Here is an 18,602-nt window from a genome sequence, read left to right on the forward strand (position 1 = left end):
GGCGTTCTAAGGGCACCTAAAAGTTAAAAATGAGTTAAAAGTTTCATTTTCTATGGAAAACACGAAGGTCAGCTGTAGGCGGCGTGGGGGGGGGGGGAGAAGCGCTGAAGATGCTGTACCTAGGGGCGTGCAAGGCGTAAATCCGTCATATGAGTTGCCTGAGGCCACACAGAGAACAGGATCCCAGTCATGCTGACTGACAATCCCCCGCTTTAATTACAAGAACACATCTTAAATGCATTAAGATCAATAGATAACATCATATTTTTACCAGATGGAATTATAGTTCATGGTTTTGAGATTCAAAGTGCAGGAGCTCTTTCTATTTTAGCTGTAGGAACAAACACTACAACCAGAGGCAAGAGATACCTGTGAGGTAATACAGTATTCCATCCAGTAGAGGACAGTAGTAGAGACATGGAAACCAGCCCATGTGAAAGGAGAAAGATATTCTCCCTTCCCTAGTTTTCCAGTTGAAATCCTGATTCCAGATTAAGCTGAGCAACTCTCTTCCTCCCCTTGGCACCAGCGCTCCCCAGACCTCTGCTCCCTTTCCCTCTAGCAATAGGTCCTCTCTGTTGCATTTCCTCAGCAAACTACTCAGGGAGAACTTTCTCTTGTATGTGTTTGGCTCAGCTCCTGCATTACTGGCTTGCAGTTAGCATGGATTTGTGAGGGGCTGTTAAAAGATGAAAGGGTAGGCGCGCTCTCTTCCTGGGTTTAATGAGCCTGCCAGAGAGGATCTTGAGCCAGCTGTTGCTGATAAGATCCCTCCTGTGCTGCTCAACAGACATAGCCTTGAGGATTTCTCCTGCAAAGGTGGCTCGCCCTTAACACTGTCATGCATTGTTTCAGATATGCCCTCCCTTGGCTCAGCTCCTAGCCTTGGGCAAACTAGAAAGCCTCTGTCCCTCAACAGACACTCCCACCAAAACAATCACTAAACATTGAACATTGCCGCCAGGGGTTCTGGAACAATGTGTATAGTAGGGCTGCTGAGATTAAAACTGTAAACCTTGTATATGATGGGAACCACTTCAAGCCAGGGGGTGCAGCAGCACCCTTAGTTCCAGCACCTGTGACTGCCGTCCTAGACAACTGCCTCTCTGGCCTGTGGGCGGGAGCCAGTCCTGTTACTGCCTGTACTTGGGGGTGGGGAGACTGACAAGTACTTGTATGTTGTTGCATTCAGATTTCAGTCTCCCACCCAAGGAAGCTGCTTAACATAAGCCTAGAGAGTCCCCCCTAGACGATCGCTCATCAGTGCTGTGCCAGGGAAAGGGCAGGAGGGGTGACTGTGCCCCAAAGATGCCTGCAAGCTGCCCTAGTTTGTGGGCGATCTCTTAAATAGGCATCTTCCTGAGGGGCACCCCAGCAACGCTCTCACAAACCCCGTCCCTGAAGCGTTTCCATTTAACATACTACTGCAACACTGTACCCTCCGGCTGGGGGGTTATGAATGGGTGCAGCGGAAGCACCGCCCACCCCGGACGTGACGCTCAGCCAATGGGGGAGCGGGCTGCGTGGATGGATGAGGTCAGCGCTGTGGTGTCGGGGAATGGAATGTGTAAGTGTAACATTCAGAACCGGGTAACGTTCGGAGATCGAACTCTGCGATCGGCGACGTTCGAACAGGGGCAGGCAGCCTCCTCTGTGCTTCGGCAGCTCGCACCTCATTGACTGACTGGGGGGCGGGGGCAAAGAGGAGGAGGAAGAAGGAGGAGGATCTTCGCTGCTTCGGCTGGTTCCATCCCGGGGGCCATTCACAGAGATCGCGGAGAGAGGGGTAAACAGCACCCGAGTCTAGGAGCTCCTCTGCAGAAAAGAATAAAGAGAAATGCAGGGATTTGTAAGGTTACGGCGCTCAAGCTGGAAGATGTGATCATGATAGCTGTGTGAACCGGCGCTGGCTGTGAGCTGCTGCTGCCGACTTGCTCTGGAACCGGGGGGCTTGGTTATTGCGGGAGTGTTTTGGATGAGTTGAAGTTGCTGCTGTACCTTGATCGTTTGCAACGCTTAGAGAGAGAGAGAGAGGGGGGGGGGAGGGGAAACACACTCAGTCTTGCAACTGATTGAGAGGTGAAGGGAACTGGGTTTGGTGCTTAGTTCATTTGTGTTTGTATGTGTGTGCATGCAAGAGAATTCCCAGCCCTTTGCCCTGCAAACTCGTGCTGGGCGTGAATTATTCGCCTTCGCTGTTTCTCTCTCTCTCTCTCTCTATTGTGCGACCCAAAGATGAAAGACAGAAGGGGAGAAAGTTAAAGAAATCGCCCACATGCGCTGCATCAGTCCAAGGCTTTGGGAAAGGAATAAAGAGAAGGTGGTAGAAGAGAGTTTGAAGTCTTTGCAGGCGGGAAGATGGCGGACTGGAGCTGAAAGTGTTGATTGGCAAACTTGGGTGATCCTTGTGTTTATTTACAATCATCTTGACCCAGATAGGACACATGCAGGCCAAAAAACGCTATTTCATCCTGCTCTCAGCTGGCACTTGTCTCGTCCTTTTGTTTTACTTCGGAGGCTTGCAGTTCAGGGCAGCGAGAAACCAAAGCAGGAGAGAGGAGCACAGTAGCAGGAATGGCTTGCACCACACCAGCCCGGATCATTATTGGCCCCGATTCCCGGACGCTTTGCGCCCCTTCATTCCTTGGGATCAGTTGGAAAACGAGGATTACAATGTGCACATTTCCCCTAGGCAGAAGAGAGACGCCAACTCCAGCGTCTACAAAGGCAAGAAGTGCCGCATGGAGTCCTGCTTCGATTTCACCCTTTGCAAGAAAAACGGCTTCAAAGTCTACGTGTACCCGCAGCAGAAAGGGGAGAAGATCGCCGAAAGTTACCAAAACATTCTAGCAGCCATCGAGGGATCCAGGTTTTACACTTCCGATCCGAGCCAAGCTTGCCTGTTTGTCCTGAGCTTGGATACCTTAGACAGAGACCAGTTGTCACCCCAGTACGTGCACAACCTGCGATCGAAAGTGCAAAGCCTCCACTTGTGGAACAATGGTAGAAATCATTTAATTTTTAATTTATATTCCGGCACCTGGCCCGATTACACTGAAGACGTCGGGTTTGATATTGGCCAGGCGATGCTGGCTAAAGCTAGCATCAGTACTGAAAACTTCAGACCGAATTTCGATGTTTCTATTCCGCTCTTTTCTAAGGATCATCCTAGGACAGGAGGGGAGAAGGGATTTCTAAGGTTTAACACCATCCCTCCTCTCAGGAAGTACATGTTGGTATTCAAGGGGAAAAGGTACCTGACAGGGATAGGGTCAGACACCAGGAATGCCTTATATCACGTCCATAACGGGGAGGATGTTGTCCTCTTGACCACCTGCAAGCATGGCAAAGACTGGCAAAAGCACAAGGATTCGCGTTGCGATAGAGACAACACCGAATATGAAAAGTAAGTGACCAGTTCCCCTTTTGTGTTTGCGTGTCTAAGGTTAGGCCAGCTTTTTCTGGCCTCTCGTGTTCTAGGCAGCTGTCAGCTATATGCATTTTTAAATGTGCTACATACTTTCAGGCCAAAGGAAAGCCATGATTTTTCTTTTCCTGCCCTGAAATTCTTTCCAGCTGTTAGTAAGTTACTTAGATATAGGGGCAGTAGAGGGGTGGAAGCACCTCATTGTGGAAAATATTTACAATGGAATGCAAAGTCCTATAGGTTCTCCTGGGTTTAGCTAGACCAGGAGCTGATGACCTGTACGCTCGCTCATTGGCTTTGCAACAGAAATGCTGCTCAAGGCTACTCTGGTATCTGGCTCCACCATTCATTCATCATTTTGTCTCTTCAGGTCAAACATCCTCTTCCTTCCCAGCCCTGAAGTTAACCACCTAGGACAAAGCTCGAAGAGAGCTGATGACTTGTGGAGAGTGTGTGTGTGTTTGTGTGTGTGTGTGTGTGCACCCAGTCTTGTCTTTCTCAAGTCCAATGACAGGACTGAGTCTGTGATCTGTGGAGGGGGGTGTAGTAAGGTAGCTCACAATCTTATTTCTCTTGCATCAGACAGCTACAAATGGGTAAAGGAGGAAAACCCCATTGATTCTAAAGTCCCTTGGTATTTTTTCCCATCTTGATAACTCTTTCTAGTGGTTAGGAATATTTTCTGTATACTCTGTGTAACACCTTGATTACTTTTCTTCTTTTGGTGCTTTGCATACTGCTGCTGTGGGCAAGTTTAAGCAGGTGGTTTAGGTGGGTACTGTGTTACTGTTCTCCCCAAATATCCCTTGCAATTATGTAACTTGTATATGTAGCTGCTGAAAAATCACTGTACAGGAATGACCTCTGTAGAATGGCAATACTAACTAGTCAATTTGAAACTGTTAATTTAAATGCTGATCACTGCTGTGTGTGCTCCAGAGCAAATATTCCCATGCAAAAACTGCATAGTCTGTTTCCATGTAACAAAAGTTTTTAAAAAACAGAGCATCTTTATATTGCTGAGTTAGTACAATCTAGAGCTGCATCAGGAACTGCTAAAGGCTGGAAGAGTTTGCAATGGATTGTGAAATATTGTGTAGAAGAAAAATAATCCTGGAAGAAGGTAATGAGAAAGTTACAATGATGTTAATGCTGACCAAAATTTCCAACTGGCTGCCAATTTCTCTTGCAGCCATTAGTCACAAAGTTTGAAATAAATTAATTAGCTAATGCTGAAACCCAGGAAAGCTCTGTGCTTTCTTTGATATGAATGTCATCCACTTACTGCTTATTTTAGAGCCACCTGAAGCTTCACAAATACTTATTGGCTTTTTATTTTGTTCACTTTCTGAGCATAGAAAATTGATACATTTTTAGTATGAATAACTTACTGGTGTAAATCCAGATTGTGTAGCTCAAATCAAAGTGTTTACACATTTGACTCATGAACTGGGATTTCCTTTAAATTGTGGATAGTAACTGATGTCTTGTTCATAAGACATTGAGTGAGAGAGAGAATAAATGCCTATAGCCTTCAGAGATTTCTGGCATATGCTTGTTTAATCTGAGAGAGTCTACACTTTTCATGTCTTTTAGCCACCTTGCTGAATTCTGCAGAATTCACAATGGTTTCAAGTTTTACTAGATTCTTTAAACACAAAAAAATACCAGTCAAAGGTTTGACTATTGGGAACTTGAATTACGTGGGAACCTGAGTTTGTGTTATTTACAGTGTCTATGCAGGTCAATTTCATTAAGGAGTGTACAACACACACCTTATAGTACACATTAACATTAATAAAAACTACACCTGATGTGTAGTCTTTCATATCTAAGAAGTATAGGGATCCCTGCTAGTCCACTTCAGTGGAAAGTGCAACTCTGTCTGGGGTCGTGTGCAGTAACTGTTTAACATTGCACAGAAATGCTACGCAATAATTTAAGACAAGATGTGGAGATAATCATAGTTATTTAAGATTGCAGGAGGAAATTTACAAAAAGAAAAGGAGTACTTGTGGCACCTTAGAGACTAACAAATTTATTTGAGCATAAGCTTTCGTGAGCTACAGCTCACTTCATCGGATGCATTCAGAGGAAATTTAGGTCGGCTGAATTTAGTTGTTGAATTGGAATTGTGGTCAGGATACTGGGGCTAATACCCCAGTGAATTACCATAAATGGTTAAGGCCTTTTAACTTTATATCTTATCTGCAAGACCTGCAAGAGCATATTGCTGTCCCTTAGTACAATGCTGAAGCATTGATTCAGTACTGATTTATGGCAAAGTGTGCCACCTACTGAATACCACTTCCTGTAGCATCCTGAGTTTTGCTTTTCTCCCATTCAAATACTGATCATAGCTGACTCTGTTCAGTGTATGAAATCTGACAAGGTCACATCCTTAAGCAATTATGAGTACAGGCAGTCAGTAGTATTTCTTACATGTGAATATATAACATATGTATATGTAAATGTTGTAACAGGTAGTTCTCTATTAGCTGTAACTGAAACTGCACCTGAGAAAGATAACATTGCACAAGGCTATGCCAGTTAAAGAAGAATTTGTTATAATGATTTTAAAACTAGGCCTACGCTAGATCTAAATTCATATTCACATGACTCGCAGGTCAGACTGAGCTGCTTTTGTTCTGCAATTTTTGGATTGGATTAAGCAACATGTCCTCATGGTTTTAAAATGATGTGCATTCTCCAAGAATTGTGTATTAGAAACGGATTAGCTTGTCCGTGAGGAGTTGGCCAAGTCAAATATTTCATTCTCTGTGTCAGCTTCTGTGCCACTCTTTTTTAATTTGCTGTGGCATTTATACTGTCTTGTTTTTGTGCTCATATTTATCACATGATCCCCATCATATAGTGCACTGCCCAGAAGTATTGATCCATGCAAGGTGCATCATGAATGATTTGAGATTGGCTGTAATCTTTGTAAGGAGAATCTTTGTCAAGCCAGCTAAACTAGATGATTGGACTTAAAATCTCGATGATGTCATATCAACAGAGTAAGGTTATGATTTACATTTATTTCCAGTGTAAAATGTCACTTTGTAGAAAAGGTAATATTGATATTACTTGCAATGAAATTATTCCTGGAGCAAAATGTTTAGTGCCCGGTAAAAGCAAGATCTACATCTCTACAGAATAGAGCTTCTCTCTTTTCTCCCTCTACCCTTTCCTCCAAGAAATGAGAAAAATCAACTGATGATTTCTCTGTTTATGTAAAGTGGAAAGTGCACCTTATTCCTTTGAGAAGGGGGACATATTTGGCTCAGTCTTCATAAATTCTATTAAGAGAGCCATCTGTATGTGAGAGCTAATTAATTTTCATCAAAGTTGTGCATCTCGGCAGATAAAGCTGATGCAGGCTCAAATGAATTGCATTATCGTGATTAGACTATTGCAAACAGGGTTTTTAAAAATACTTTCGGTATTCTTTCCCTGAATCTCTTCATTAGGGTTGACTTCTATAGCCTATCATTAGAACCATTCTTTTTTTTTTTTTTAAATTCCTTTTCAATATGATTTGTTTTTTAATTTTAGCTTGATAATTTCCACTTTTGGAAATGGTTAGGTGCATACATTGAAGGAAACAGGTGCCATGTTTATTGAAGGTTAAAGAGAGGCCATTTAAAGGTGGACTAAACACTATCTTTTAACAAAAGCAAAATTCATGGGTAGGTTTAATTAATGTCAAGTTACTTTTTGGAAGGTAATATTACAGATTACCATTGATGTGGTCAGAAAGGTAACAGAGGATACAAATGTAAGCTATATGTCTGTCCTCATGTAGCCAGAAGCTTTCAAGACATTTTCCAGAAACTGAAATCTTTCTAAGGTGGAAGATAGCAATGTATGTAACCCAACCTATCTATGCCTTTTTGACTCTAGATAGCCCTGACCTAACATCTTTCAGAAAATGGAGAAAGTGATGTGATGGGAGTCTCATGTTTAGCACCTGATCCAAAGGTGACTGAAGTCAATAGAAGGCTTTTCACTGACTTCATTGGACTTTGGATCAGGCCCTTCATCTTCCACCAATGGTAAAAAGTATTAGATCCTCCTATGTGGAATCAGTGATGGAAACTTCAACAGTGGAAAAATCCATAGATTAGCTATGAGACAGAATACATGTAGAGCGATTTTGGATCTTGTAGCCTCTATGAACTGATCAGAGCATAAGCAAAGGGAGACATTATTCAAACCTTCGCCTGCTATACCTGTCAATCAGCCAACACCCAAATACAGGCTATATTGTGTGGCCAAAACCCAAAATAAGGGACACAGAGAAATGTTTCATGCAGGGAACAGAAAGTGATGTAGGATCAGTTCCACCAAATTGGTGTGGAATGTAGACTACTTTGAGCCTGAAATGAGGGACATTTTAGAGGCCTGTAAACACTCAGCCGAGCACTCTCCTTATCAATACATGGGATATAGGCTCAACAGACTAGATAGCTAAAATCTAACTAGATTTCTGTATATGCACCTATAAGTATGTGGCATCTCTCTAGATAGCACCAACCTACTGCATGTTTAGGATAGCTGAATGTATCTATACAAATTTCCATTCATTTTTAGTATACAATATGTAATTTACAGATAGATGTATATTATGCTGAAAGAACCATTGTCAAATCCCTGCTGGAACTCCTAAACATTTTTATGGTTATGTACGTGAAGGTTATAATGAAGCATAATAAAGAACAAAATGGGAAAAAATGAAATGTTTAACTCATTACCATCTTTTCTTACCTGCCAAGAATGGAGTCTGGGGTTCTGCGTGTCCTCTGTTAGAATTAGCAGTACAAACCCCTAAGTCCTTTTCTGAACTCCTGTCTTGTTACGCAATTGCGATATCTTTATCTCTCACAAGGGAGACACAAAACTGTAAAGTTGGATCTTGGCAGGCAAATAGAGGAGCTGAGCTTCAAATATGTTGTATTAAATTGTCAACATATCTGTCCCCTTTAAGTCTCTGCATAAATTCTGTTACTGATTTGGCATCTTGTAAATAAGATTTGTTTTTAAAAGTTTTTTCAGTTCACCCTTTAAGCTGCTATTTAGGAATGAGTAAGAAATCCTCTAGTTCCGTGTAGATACTTATGAAAGGCTGAGTGGTCATGTGGGGCCAAATTCTGTTCCTGTTTGAAGCCACTGACCTCAATAGGACCAGAGTTGGCCTATAGATTTGATTAACCAGTAGGCTGCTTCTCCAAACTGTGGATTTGGAGAAGTTCAAGAGCCACTGAAGGATCCTGGGCATTTTCTCGGAGCATCACAGCTGCTCAGCTGCTATCCCCATCAAACTGCTGTCCTATCAACTTCCAGTTACCTGATCTTCATACTGCTGATTGAAAATGCTTTTCTTTAAAATGCAGCATATAGGTGGGTGTTGGCATTTACCAGGTTTCCCACAAAACGGAGACATTTGAAGATGTTGTTTTAATACACTCTTTCTTCTGTGTTATGTTTGTGCTGAAAATGGTGCATGTAGAAATGTACATGTAGAATTGGGGCCAGACTGTCTCCCTCTGAGGCCTCCTCCCAGGACACCAGGGCCTCTTCTGCCAGGTGGGAAAACGAAACTTCCAGCTGGAGTCAGTCCCTGGGATCACAGGTAGGCGCTGGGAGCTGAGGTGACAGTTGCAGCAATGGCACCTTCTGAACTTTCAGACAATGGTGATGCCGTGAAACTCTTTCCTTATATTTTGGTTCTGGATGCTTATTTCTCACGGCTGTTCGGTTGTTTGCCTCTACACCTGCTTCACAGTCCACCTCCCCATCCCTTCTGTCCTTTCCTTCATGCGACCCTCAATATTGCCTCTCCCTTTCTTGTTCCTATTAACCATTCCCCCTTATACACACCCATCCCATCCCTTACTATAGCTATTTTTTTAAGAACAAGGAAAACAAGAAAAACATAAAATTAATGCTCTTCACCTTGATTGCTTGGCTTGTATTGTTCTTCCTTCTTCCCTGCCCATACTTTAGAGGTCTCATTTATGTATATAGTGAGCTCCTTGGGGCAGGCTACTGATCCTGACTGGTCCTGGCATACTACTACTACTAATAAGCATTCACAGTTTAATCTTGTGTTAGGAGACAGGAAATCTCTGGATTCTCTGAAAAAAGAAAAGGAGGACTTGTGGCACCTTAGAGACTAACAAATTTATTTGAGCATAAGCTTTCGTGAACTACAGCTCACTTCATCGGATGCATGTAGTGGAAAATACAGTGGGGAGATTTTATATACACAGAACATGAAACAATGGGTGTTACCATACAGACTGTAACAAGAGAGATCAGGTAAGGTGAGCTATTACCAGCAGGGTGGAGAGGGGGTACCTTTTGTAGTGGTAATCAAGGTGGGCCATCTCCAGCAGTTGACAAGAACTTGTGAGGAACAGTGAGGGGCGGTGTGGTCTGGATGAAAGCTGGAGGCATGTAGGTAAGCATAGCACATGCCTCCAACTTTCATCCAGACCACACCACATGATCCATTGTCTACAGCCAAGCTCTACGGTACAACCGCATTTGCTCCAACCCCTCAGACAGAGACAAACACCTACAAGAACTCTATCAAGCATTCTTACAACTACAATACCCACCTGTTGAAGTGAAGAAAAAGATGGACAGAGCCAGAAGAGTACCCAGAAGTTACCTACTACAGGACACGCCCAACAAAGAAAATAACAGAACGCCACTAGCCATCACCTTCAGCCCCCAACTAAAACCTCTCCAACGCATCATCAAAGATCTACAACCTATCTTGAAGGACGACCCATCACTCTCACAGATCTTGGGAGACAGGCCAGTCCTTGTCTACAGACAGTCCCCCAACCTGAAGCAAATACTCACAAGCAACCACGCATCACACAACAAAAACACTAACCCAGGAACCTATCCTTGCAACAAAGCCCGTTGCCAACTGTGTCCACATATCTATCCGGGGATACCATCATAGGGCCTAATCACATCAGCCACACTATCAGAGGCTCATTCACCTGCACATCTACCAATGTGATATATGCCATCATGTGCCAGCAATGCCCCTCTGCCATGTACATTGGCCAAACCAGACAGTCTACATAAAAGAATAAATGGACACAAATCAGATGTCAAGAATTTGAACATTCCAAAACCAGTCGGAGAACACTTCAATCTCTCTGGTGACTCGATTACAGACCTAAAAGTGGCAATTCTTCAACAGAAAAACTTCAAAAACAGACTCCAATGAGAGACTGCTGAATTGGAATTAATTTGCAAACTGGATACAATTAACTTAGGCTTGAATAGAGACTGGGAGTGGATGTGTCATTTACACAAAGTAAAACTATTCCCCCTGCCCCGTTCCTCAGACATTCTTGTCATCTGCTGGAAATGGCCCACCTTGCTTACCACTACAAAAAGTGTCTCTCTCCCCTTTCTTCCCCCCACCCCCCGCTCTCCTGCTGGAAATAGCTCACCTTACCTGATCACTCTTGTTACAGTCTGTATGGTAACACCCATTGTTTCATGTACTCTGTGTATATAAAATCTCCCCACTGTATTTTCCACTGAATGCATCCGATGAAGTGAGCTGTAGCTCACAAAAGCTTATGCTCAAATAAATTGGTGAGTCTCTACGGTGCCACAAGTACTCCTTTTCTTTTTGCGGATACAGACGAACACGGCTGCTACTCTGAAACCTGTCATTATGGAAGGCACTGCATTCTCTGATTATTTCTTCCTAGGGAGGGGAGATTTTATACATGCATTCCATTTGTAGCCATTAACAGACATGGGAGGCCTTTTCTGAAAAAGATTCCATGTGTGAATGGGTGTATACATACATATTACCATCATGCTTCAGGCCTGAAACCAAACTCTTAACTACCTGGGTTAGGAGGAAACTTTCCCTGTGTGAAGGTTATCCCCTAGTCATCTGCTGGAAGGTTTCTTGCCCCTTCCTCGAAAGTATCTAGTAGCAACCACTGGCTGTCACAAGGTAGTTAACTAGAAGGGGGACCATCAGTCTGATTAAGTATGGCTGCTCCTGTGTAGGTAAATCATTCTGAACCCCAGTGTGAGGTTACTCCTACATTCCATGGTTAGGATAATTAAGCATCTGTGTCAGATATTTGTAGTTAATGTTTTAAAAACACCACCCACTCTCCAACCCTCTCCCCTCACCATTCATTTTGTTTTAAAGGAAAATACTTTGCATAGCAAGAGAATGAAAGACTTATTTACTCAAAGGCTGGGTGTGGAGAGGACTGGCTGTTAATATGATGATTTCTGGAGCATTAACTGTATTCACTGTCGCCTCTTCTTTCTGTCTACAAAGTTTCTCTCTGAATATCCAAGGAGTTTTGTGGTCATTGATAAACAAACCATTCTGTTAACCAGAGAAATTAATCAATAGGCACCCAAGCAAGTATTTAGAGACTTTAAAAAAAAGTTAAATAGCATGCTCTGTACCATTAAGATGACTGATTTCTCTTCCACAGGACTTGGCTATATTTAAATGTGATGATGCAATACGTGTGTGTCTGTTGCATATCCTATGCAGATTACATTAGCACTGAAGAATGCATGAGTATAACTTTAGGTTATATTTAAGGTTCCACAGCTTTCCACATTAGCAAATACTTTAGGATATTTTCATTTTAAAACAAAACCCTGTTATAGTTTACACTGTATTCTGAAGTCTTTCTTTCTCCTCACCCCTTCATCTTGCTGGCTGGGATGAAAACACTTATTTAATATTTGTCTTTGTTTTTTATTGTTGTCTAATGGGTTTTTAAAAACGTCAGTATTCATTTTATTTTAATGTGGGGCTGTAGATTTATACAAAACTTATAAAGCACTTATGGTAACAGTCTCTTCCCTGAAAGCCTTATAATCTAACTTAGATGCCATATTATATGGGCAATAAATTTAGGTGTCAATATCCGAGAAGAGGAGATCCATATGTTGAAAAGTCATGAAAGAAACTGGCTTTAAGGAAGGGTTTGAAGGACATAGCGAAAAAGGGAGCAATATTTGAATGTGTATGGCCCTGATTCAGGAAAGTACGTGTCTCACTGCTTTTCTCGACAGGAGCCTATATGTGTGTTCTCAGTAAGCAGACTTTTTTTGATTGAGATCTGAATTTTGGTTAGTGTGGTTTTGCTGAACAACAAAACATATTATTAAAAGCAGCCAAAGAAGCCTAGAATGGTACAATAACAGAAGGAAGGTGGCACGTCTTTCTTCGTCCATTTTAAATGTAGTGTATTCGCCACTTATCTCTCCCAATGTGTCTTGTTTGGATACTTTTAAATATTAACATTGGCTGTCAGGTTTCGATCAAAGTTTCTTTTGCTCTGGTGTTGTAATGAGATACCTCTTTAACTCCCTAATCGTGTCCTTTCCAAAGAGTCATGGGATGGATCTAGTGTGGCTTTTTGAGCTGTGTTAACTTGTACAGTGGAGGCTTTAATGTTGGATTCATCATGCTCCCTTTTCATATTAAAGTACATTAGATTTTTTCCAGCTTCCCTCCATACTGCACTGCATTGGTAATGCTGTCACATGGTATGTCATGAGTTTCCAACTTATTCCTTCCATATCACTGTGGTCCAAAGGATAAGAGTCAGCAGACCTGATTTGGGATTCTGTTCTCAGCTTTGTCATTCACCTGCTGCGTGACCTTGAATGAGTTGCTTCGCAACACTGTGGCTTAGTTTGCAAGTCTTCAAAATAGTGGAGAATGCCACTTGCTTTCCTTTTTAAAACACTTTGAGATCTGTAAAGTGCTACCTCAGGGTCAAGTCTTAATTATTGCATCAACTGTGTCAACGAATATTTAATGAAGCAAGGATAGATAATTGATGTTTTATTCAGCTTCTAGTAACTGATGTTCTCCAAACTTAGATTCCCTTGCTTGCTTCATCTGTGACAGAGTTGTCTTGGGTCACGGTGTTGGAAGGGATGACTTTGTTGCTTTTAAGTATATACAATTTTTAATTCACCCCACATAACTCAAACTGTACCAGATGTTCATAGAATCATAGAATATCAGGGTTGGAAGGGACCTCAGGAGGTCATCTAATCCAACCCCCTGCTCAAAGCAGGACCAATCCCCAGCTAAATCATTGTCACATTTGCAGCTGCTATCGGCATCTCCATAACTGGTAAATGTTCCGTGTGACCTTGCAATGCCATTAATAAATTCAGTAAAGCTGTTCTTCTTTAAGTTAACTTTTTTTCCCCATGACAATTTCTAGTCCAGAAACACACGAAAGCTAAAAGCCGGTTCCTAAGTGAATTTCCTGTTTGTTCACTTTTTTCTCTAATATACTTTTTGTGTGTCTGAATGAAACAGAATTAGGGCTAATTTAGTTGATTGGCTCAAAAACAAAAGTATTCAGTGCTAAGAATGGGAAATGAGAAGGCCTCTTTGTAATGTTATTTCTTTGCATAATTGTAATAGACTGTAATTATATACTTGAGGTTTTTTGAAAACATTGGATTTGCTGTAAACATAGTCACATGATATGTGTTATTGTTCACTTTCACCAATTTAAGCCCAATCTTAGTTCTGGGGATGTGTGCCTCAGCACCTATGATACCATTTATTATAATAACATTTCCTTCTCCCACAGCAGGACATGTTACATTAAACTGAATCTTCACTTCCTTTGGGGGGTCCCGGTTTGTTATTAATCAGTTATTTGGGGCTGTAAAAAAGGTACATGATACTCTACAGATGTAGAATAAGATGCCACCCAAAGCTTACAATCTTAGATAGCAGTTCAGGGAAAGGAGGGCGTGTTAGAGAGAACAAAGTGGGAAAGGTTCCCGGAAGGAGGGAGAAGATGGAATGTCTTGTGTTAATAGGAGAAAGGAGGAGGAAAGCTTGAGTGAAAGTGTGAGGCTGGGAGGGGTTGGTGAAAGGAGGACCGGGAGGAAATTAGGGAGTGAGCAGAGCTCGGGAGAGCAGAAATGAGCCGCGGGTTGGGCTGAGATTGTGTTGAGCCTTGAAGGATCCTTGCAGGATCTTATGGCACCTTAGAGACTAACCAATTTATTGAAGCATAAGCTTTCGCGAGCTACAGCTCACTTCAGCAGAGTGTAGCTCACGAAAGCTTATGCTCAAATAAATTGGTTAGTCTCTAAGGTGCCACAAGTCCTCCTTTTCTTTTTGCAAATACAGACTAACACGGCTGTTACTCTGAAACTTGCAGGATCTTAGATTTGTTGTGGGCTGGCTGGGAAACACGTGGAGGAATTTGAAGGGGAGGTGTTGTTGCTTTCCTCGATAAGTTTGGATGCTCCCTTGTTAAGGGGAGTCGCATGCACCGGTGGAACAACCCTCTCCCCTACAGATTTGTGTGTGTAGGTGTTTGAGCTGCACCTCCTGCAGGATACAGCTCATGTTCTCTGTAAATGAAAAAGGGGGTCGACTGTGTGTGAACAGACTCGGTTATCTGTAGGTGTAGCTCAGGCCTTGTTTAGTGGCTATCTTGCAGTGTGTGGTGCAGATTGCAAGGGTGGAAGTGGTGTTAGGGTCTCAGCAATCTGTCCTCCCTCCGCAGTGCCATGCCCACTCTCCTCTCCACTGCTGGGAGGCAGGGGGTTCTCACTCCTGGAGTGCTCTTCATTTTATGTCTTAGCTCCTGGGTGGGGCAAGTGCTTGTGCTCCTACCCTCCTACCCATTTGGGATAGCAGCTCCCTTTTCTCAGCCCTTCAAAGGAAGGGTTACCCGTGATGCTTTGTCTTCCTATGCAGCTCCTCCATAAACACCTCCACCCCTTTTGCAGCAGATGGAAGTGGGTCTGAATGGGTGTCTTCATCTGCTCTGGCCACCAGATTAACTTGCTACATTCCCCCATGGCACTGGAGTGCGCAGGTGGCAGGTAGACCTGCCTTTGGTCTAGCTGAGTGAGCAGAGCACAAACGAGCACAGAACATACTGCCACCATTGCGTACGGGCTTCATACGGGAGCAAGTACTGGTAGCAGTACTCTGTAATTTAGTTTGCTTGGCCCATTTTGAGTCCTTGGGGTATCAGTTTGTGTCTCTTTCTCGCATTCATGTAGCTACGTAACCCGTTTGGTTGGAGGCATTGATTCTTTTCAGAGGAGCTTCAACTCTTCTGATCTTTGCACCTGCAAATAATTGCAGGCACATTTTGTACCAGTACCTGATTTACAGGTGCAATTGGGTAGTTTAATGTTGAACTGCTCTGAAGTGTGCTATTGCATCCACTATTGTCTGCAGGTGCGGAATCAGAGGCTGCTTCTGGAAATCAAGCCTGTTATCTGGAGATGAAGGGAAGGACAATTCTTGGTTTATAGTGTCTGGGTTTATATTTCGAAAGGCTTGGTTTGGGTTTCTCTGCACAGACACTCGATGAGCTATTTCCGGAAGATAAACATATAAATGTTTTATCTCCTTGATTTGCCATTGACCATTGTGCTGGGTGCCAGCAGATGGAATTTTTAAAATTAAATATAATTTATCTAATCCAAACTGGAAATATAATAATAAGGCTTATTTTGTGTAATATGACTTCCTTTTTGAAGTACTTCTGAAAAGTAACTTTTTCCCCTTTGAGGGCTGTTAAAAACAAAATCAAACCCCAAGCCACATTTTAGTAAAAATAAGGCATCTCACAAGAAAACTGCATCTGAGATGCAAGAATTGCAGTAAAGCTGAAAATTAATAATCAGTGAGTTGGTTATGCAAGACGCTGAACTCGTTATGAGTTTGAGGAAATCTGTATATAACTTATTAAACATCAAATTGTTCTAGCCTCAACAATAGAAATGTTTAAGCCCTCAGATTAGAAGTTTTAAAAGTGCTTAATCCGCAGTTTTTGGCCCCAGTCCGACAAAGGTATTCCGTGGATAAAGTTCTGCACATGCAAGATCTGGGCCTAAAATTAAGTGCAGATTAACTACTTTAATGTCTGATCAGATGGATTTAAACATTTCAGCTGGCAGTGATTTTATTCTTAAAGGTTTCTTCTAATGTAAAAACTTCAGGTAAGTACAAGTATACCTAAAATAACTAAAACGAAAACTAAAACCTTTTCCCACCCCCTTTTTATTTTAACATCTGGAAGGTAAGCATACTACTTTAATTATAATGGAATAAAATATCAAGTGAGTGATCACATCAGGCATGGACACTTACCAAATCACAGTGAGATAACTGTGAATAACTCTCTAGTTTCAACAATTTGCATGGCCATTAACAATTGATGGATTTCCCTTAGAACCAAATTATCTATGGCAGCAGGACCTAGTCCTGTGTACCATTTCAGCATATTAACTACCAGAGAAATTCCCAAAAGTAGTGGTAATAAAATTATAACAGCAAGGTAAGTGTTATAGATAGGAATTTTAAGCCAACTTTTTGGAAGACAGGGAACTATTTCAAGCAATCAAATACCTTATTTCTGTCCCCTGCTCTTCCTTTAAATACAATATTGCAGTTCTGTATCTCTTAGTGCAAGCCCATTGTTAACTTCCTGCCTGCCTTGTTCTTAGACTCAAATATTGTTTTGGAAATACAGAGGAGTTATAAAAGGTGCTTTTAAAATATATTTTTATTATATTGTATTTTATTTTTGAACCTGACACAAATCTCAAGTAGCTTTTACATGTTGTCAGTATATGATAAATCATATATGCATTACTAAATTGGGCAGTCATTGATTGCTAGACGTAAAGCAAAGATATGTGTGTGTCAAGATGTGTTTTCTTTCTGGAGAACATGCCATCATTTTAATAAATGTCCTTGTAGTCCCTGCTTCTCTCCCCCTCTCACTTCCCTCCCAACCAGTTCCTCTTGGTAATTTCTTTTGCTGCCTCCGGAATATCAAAATTCTCCAAATCCTCCTGTCAGTCAGGGTGACTTGTTCAGCCATGAACTCTCAACTATGTTTGTCCGGCTGCTGTTGTGGCAAGAATAAAGTGATTAAATGAGGTGGTGGAGTGGGAAGGGAGAATAATCAAAGCATGAGAGTTGTTAGGGCTCTGTGAAGTTACATGGATGACACTTCAAAGATCATGGGTGCAAGGCTCCCAAGCATGTTTTCCTGTAGATTATTCCCTGCCCAAAATAAATGCAAAAATACCATAGTAACTGGTTTCAGAGTAACAGCCGTGTTAGTCTGTATTCGCAAAAAGAAAAGGAGTACTTGTGGCACCTTAGAGACTAACCAATTTATTTGAGCATAAGCTTTCGTGAGCTAAAGTGAGCTGTAGCTCACGAAAGCTTATGCTCAAATTGGTTAGTCTCTAAGATGCCACAAGTACTCCTTTTCTTTTTTCATAGTAACTGGATAATTTACACACACAAACAATGTGATCACTTTTCTACCACTGTCCCCCTAATAGTAATGGCAGAGTAGTTTAGTAAGGTCTACTCTTCATTATTATTATTTTATTATTTATTTTATTTTTATTTATTATTCATTATTCTTTATTTACAAAATGTACTTTTGTAGATGCTCTGGTATGTTGCAAAGTTATATACATAATTAAAGCTGAGCTACAATTGTTAACACAAATGATCAAGTACACTCTGGTGCTTTATCCTTGCTTTCCTGTTGGTTTATTCACTTGATCATATGCACATTGTTCACATATTACATGAGAAAAACACAATCATAAACCCGATCTGGTTTATCTTCTTAAATCTTAATCTTCTCCTTCACCCACATATGTGCAGAAGGACAGATAGTAAAGGTGAATAGGATGGTCCTATATGAACCAATACAAATGGGAAGGATTTGAGAGCTGTACTAAGAGCTAGAGAAGACATTCTCAGGGAGAGACTTCAAAGAGCAAGGTCTTATCTCTGAGAGCGTCCTGCCTTGGGCACAAATCAGACAGAATCTTGAGAAGCTAAGTAAAGAACCCAGCTGGTATTGGTTTTGTTGCTGAGACATATGATTAAAGATCCTGCTTCAATACCTTGCACCTCTGTTAAAGAACTTCACATACTATAATAATAATGCCTTGAAATATATCTGTCGGTTTATGAGTAGCCATTGCAGCTATGGAAGGCTGGGCTCACTGCTCCCATGCATCTTGGAATGGAGGAGCTTCTGCAAGTGCTGCAGCTTCCAGATCAACTTCAATGAACAATGACCATCTAGATTAAAGGAAGGGAAGCTGAAGT

At 41.8% G+C, this 18,602-nt stretch overlaps 1 protein-coding gene across 1 annotated transcript in view; it reads left to right on the forward strand.

Moving 5' to 3' along the window:
- Positions 1–1,514: 1,514 nt before the first annotated feature.
- The window catches only part of EXT1 (exostosin glycosyltransferase 1), a 272,331-nt gene continuing 255,243 nt past the window's right edge, over positions 1,515–18,602 (forward strand). Inside the window, exon 1 of the mRNA XM_073330275.1 lies at positions 1,515–3,406. Coding sequence (XP_073186376.1) covers positions 2,445–3,406 — 962 coding nt within the window. The 5' untranslated portion in view covers positions 1,515–2,444. The remainder of the gene's footprint in view (positions 3,407–18,602) is intronic.

Source organism: Lepidochelys kempii, chromosome 2 (genome assembly GCF_965140265.1).
Source record: "Lepidochelys kempii isolate rLepKem1 chromosome 2, rLepKem1.hap2, whole genome shotgun sequence".
NCBI lineage: Eukaryota > Metazoa > Chordata > Testudines > Cheloniidae > Lepidochelys > Lepidochelys kempii.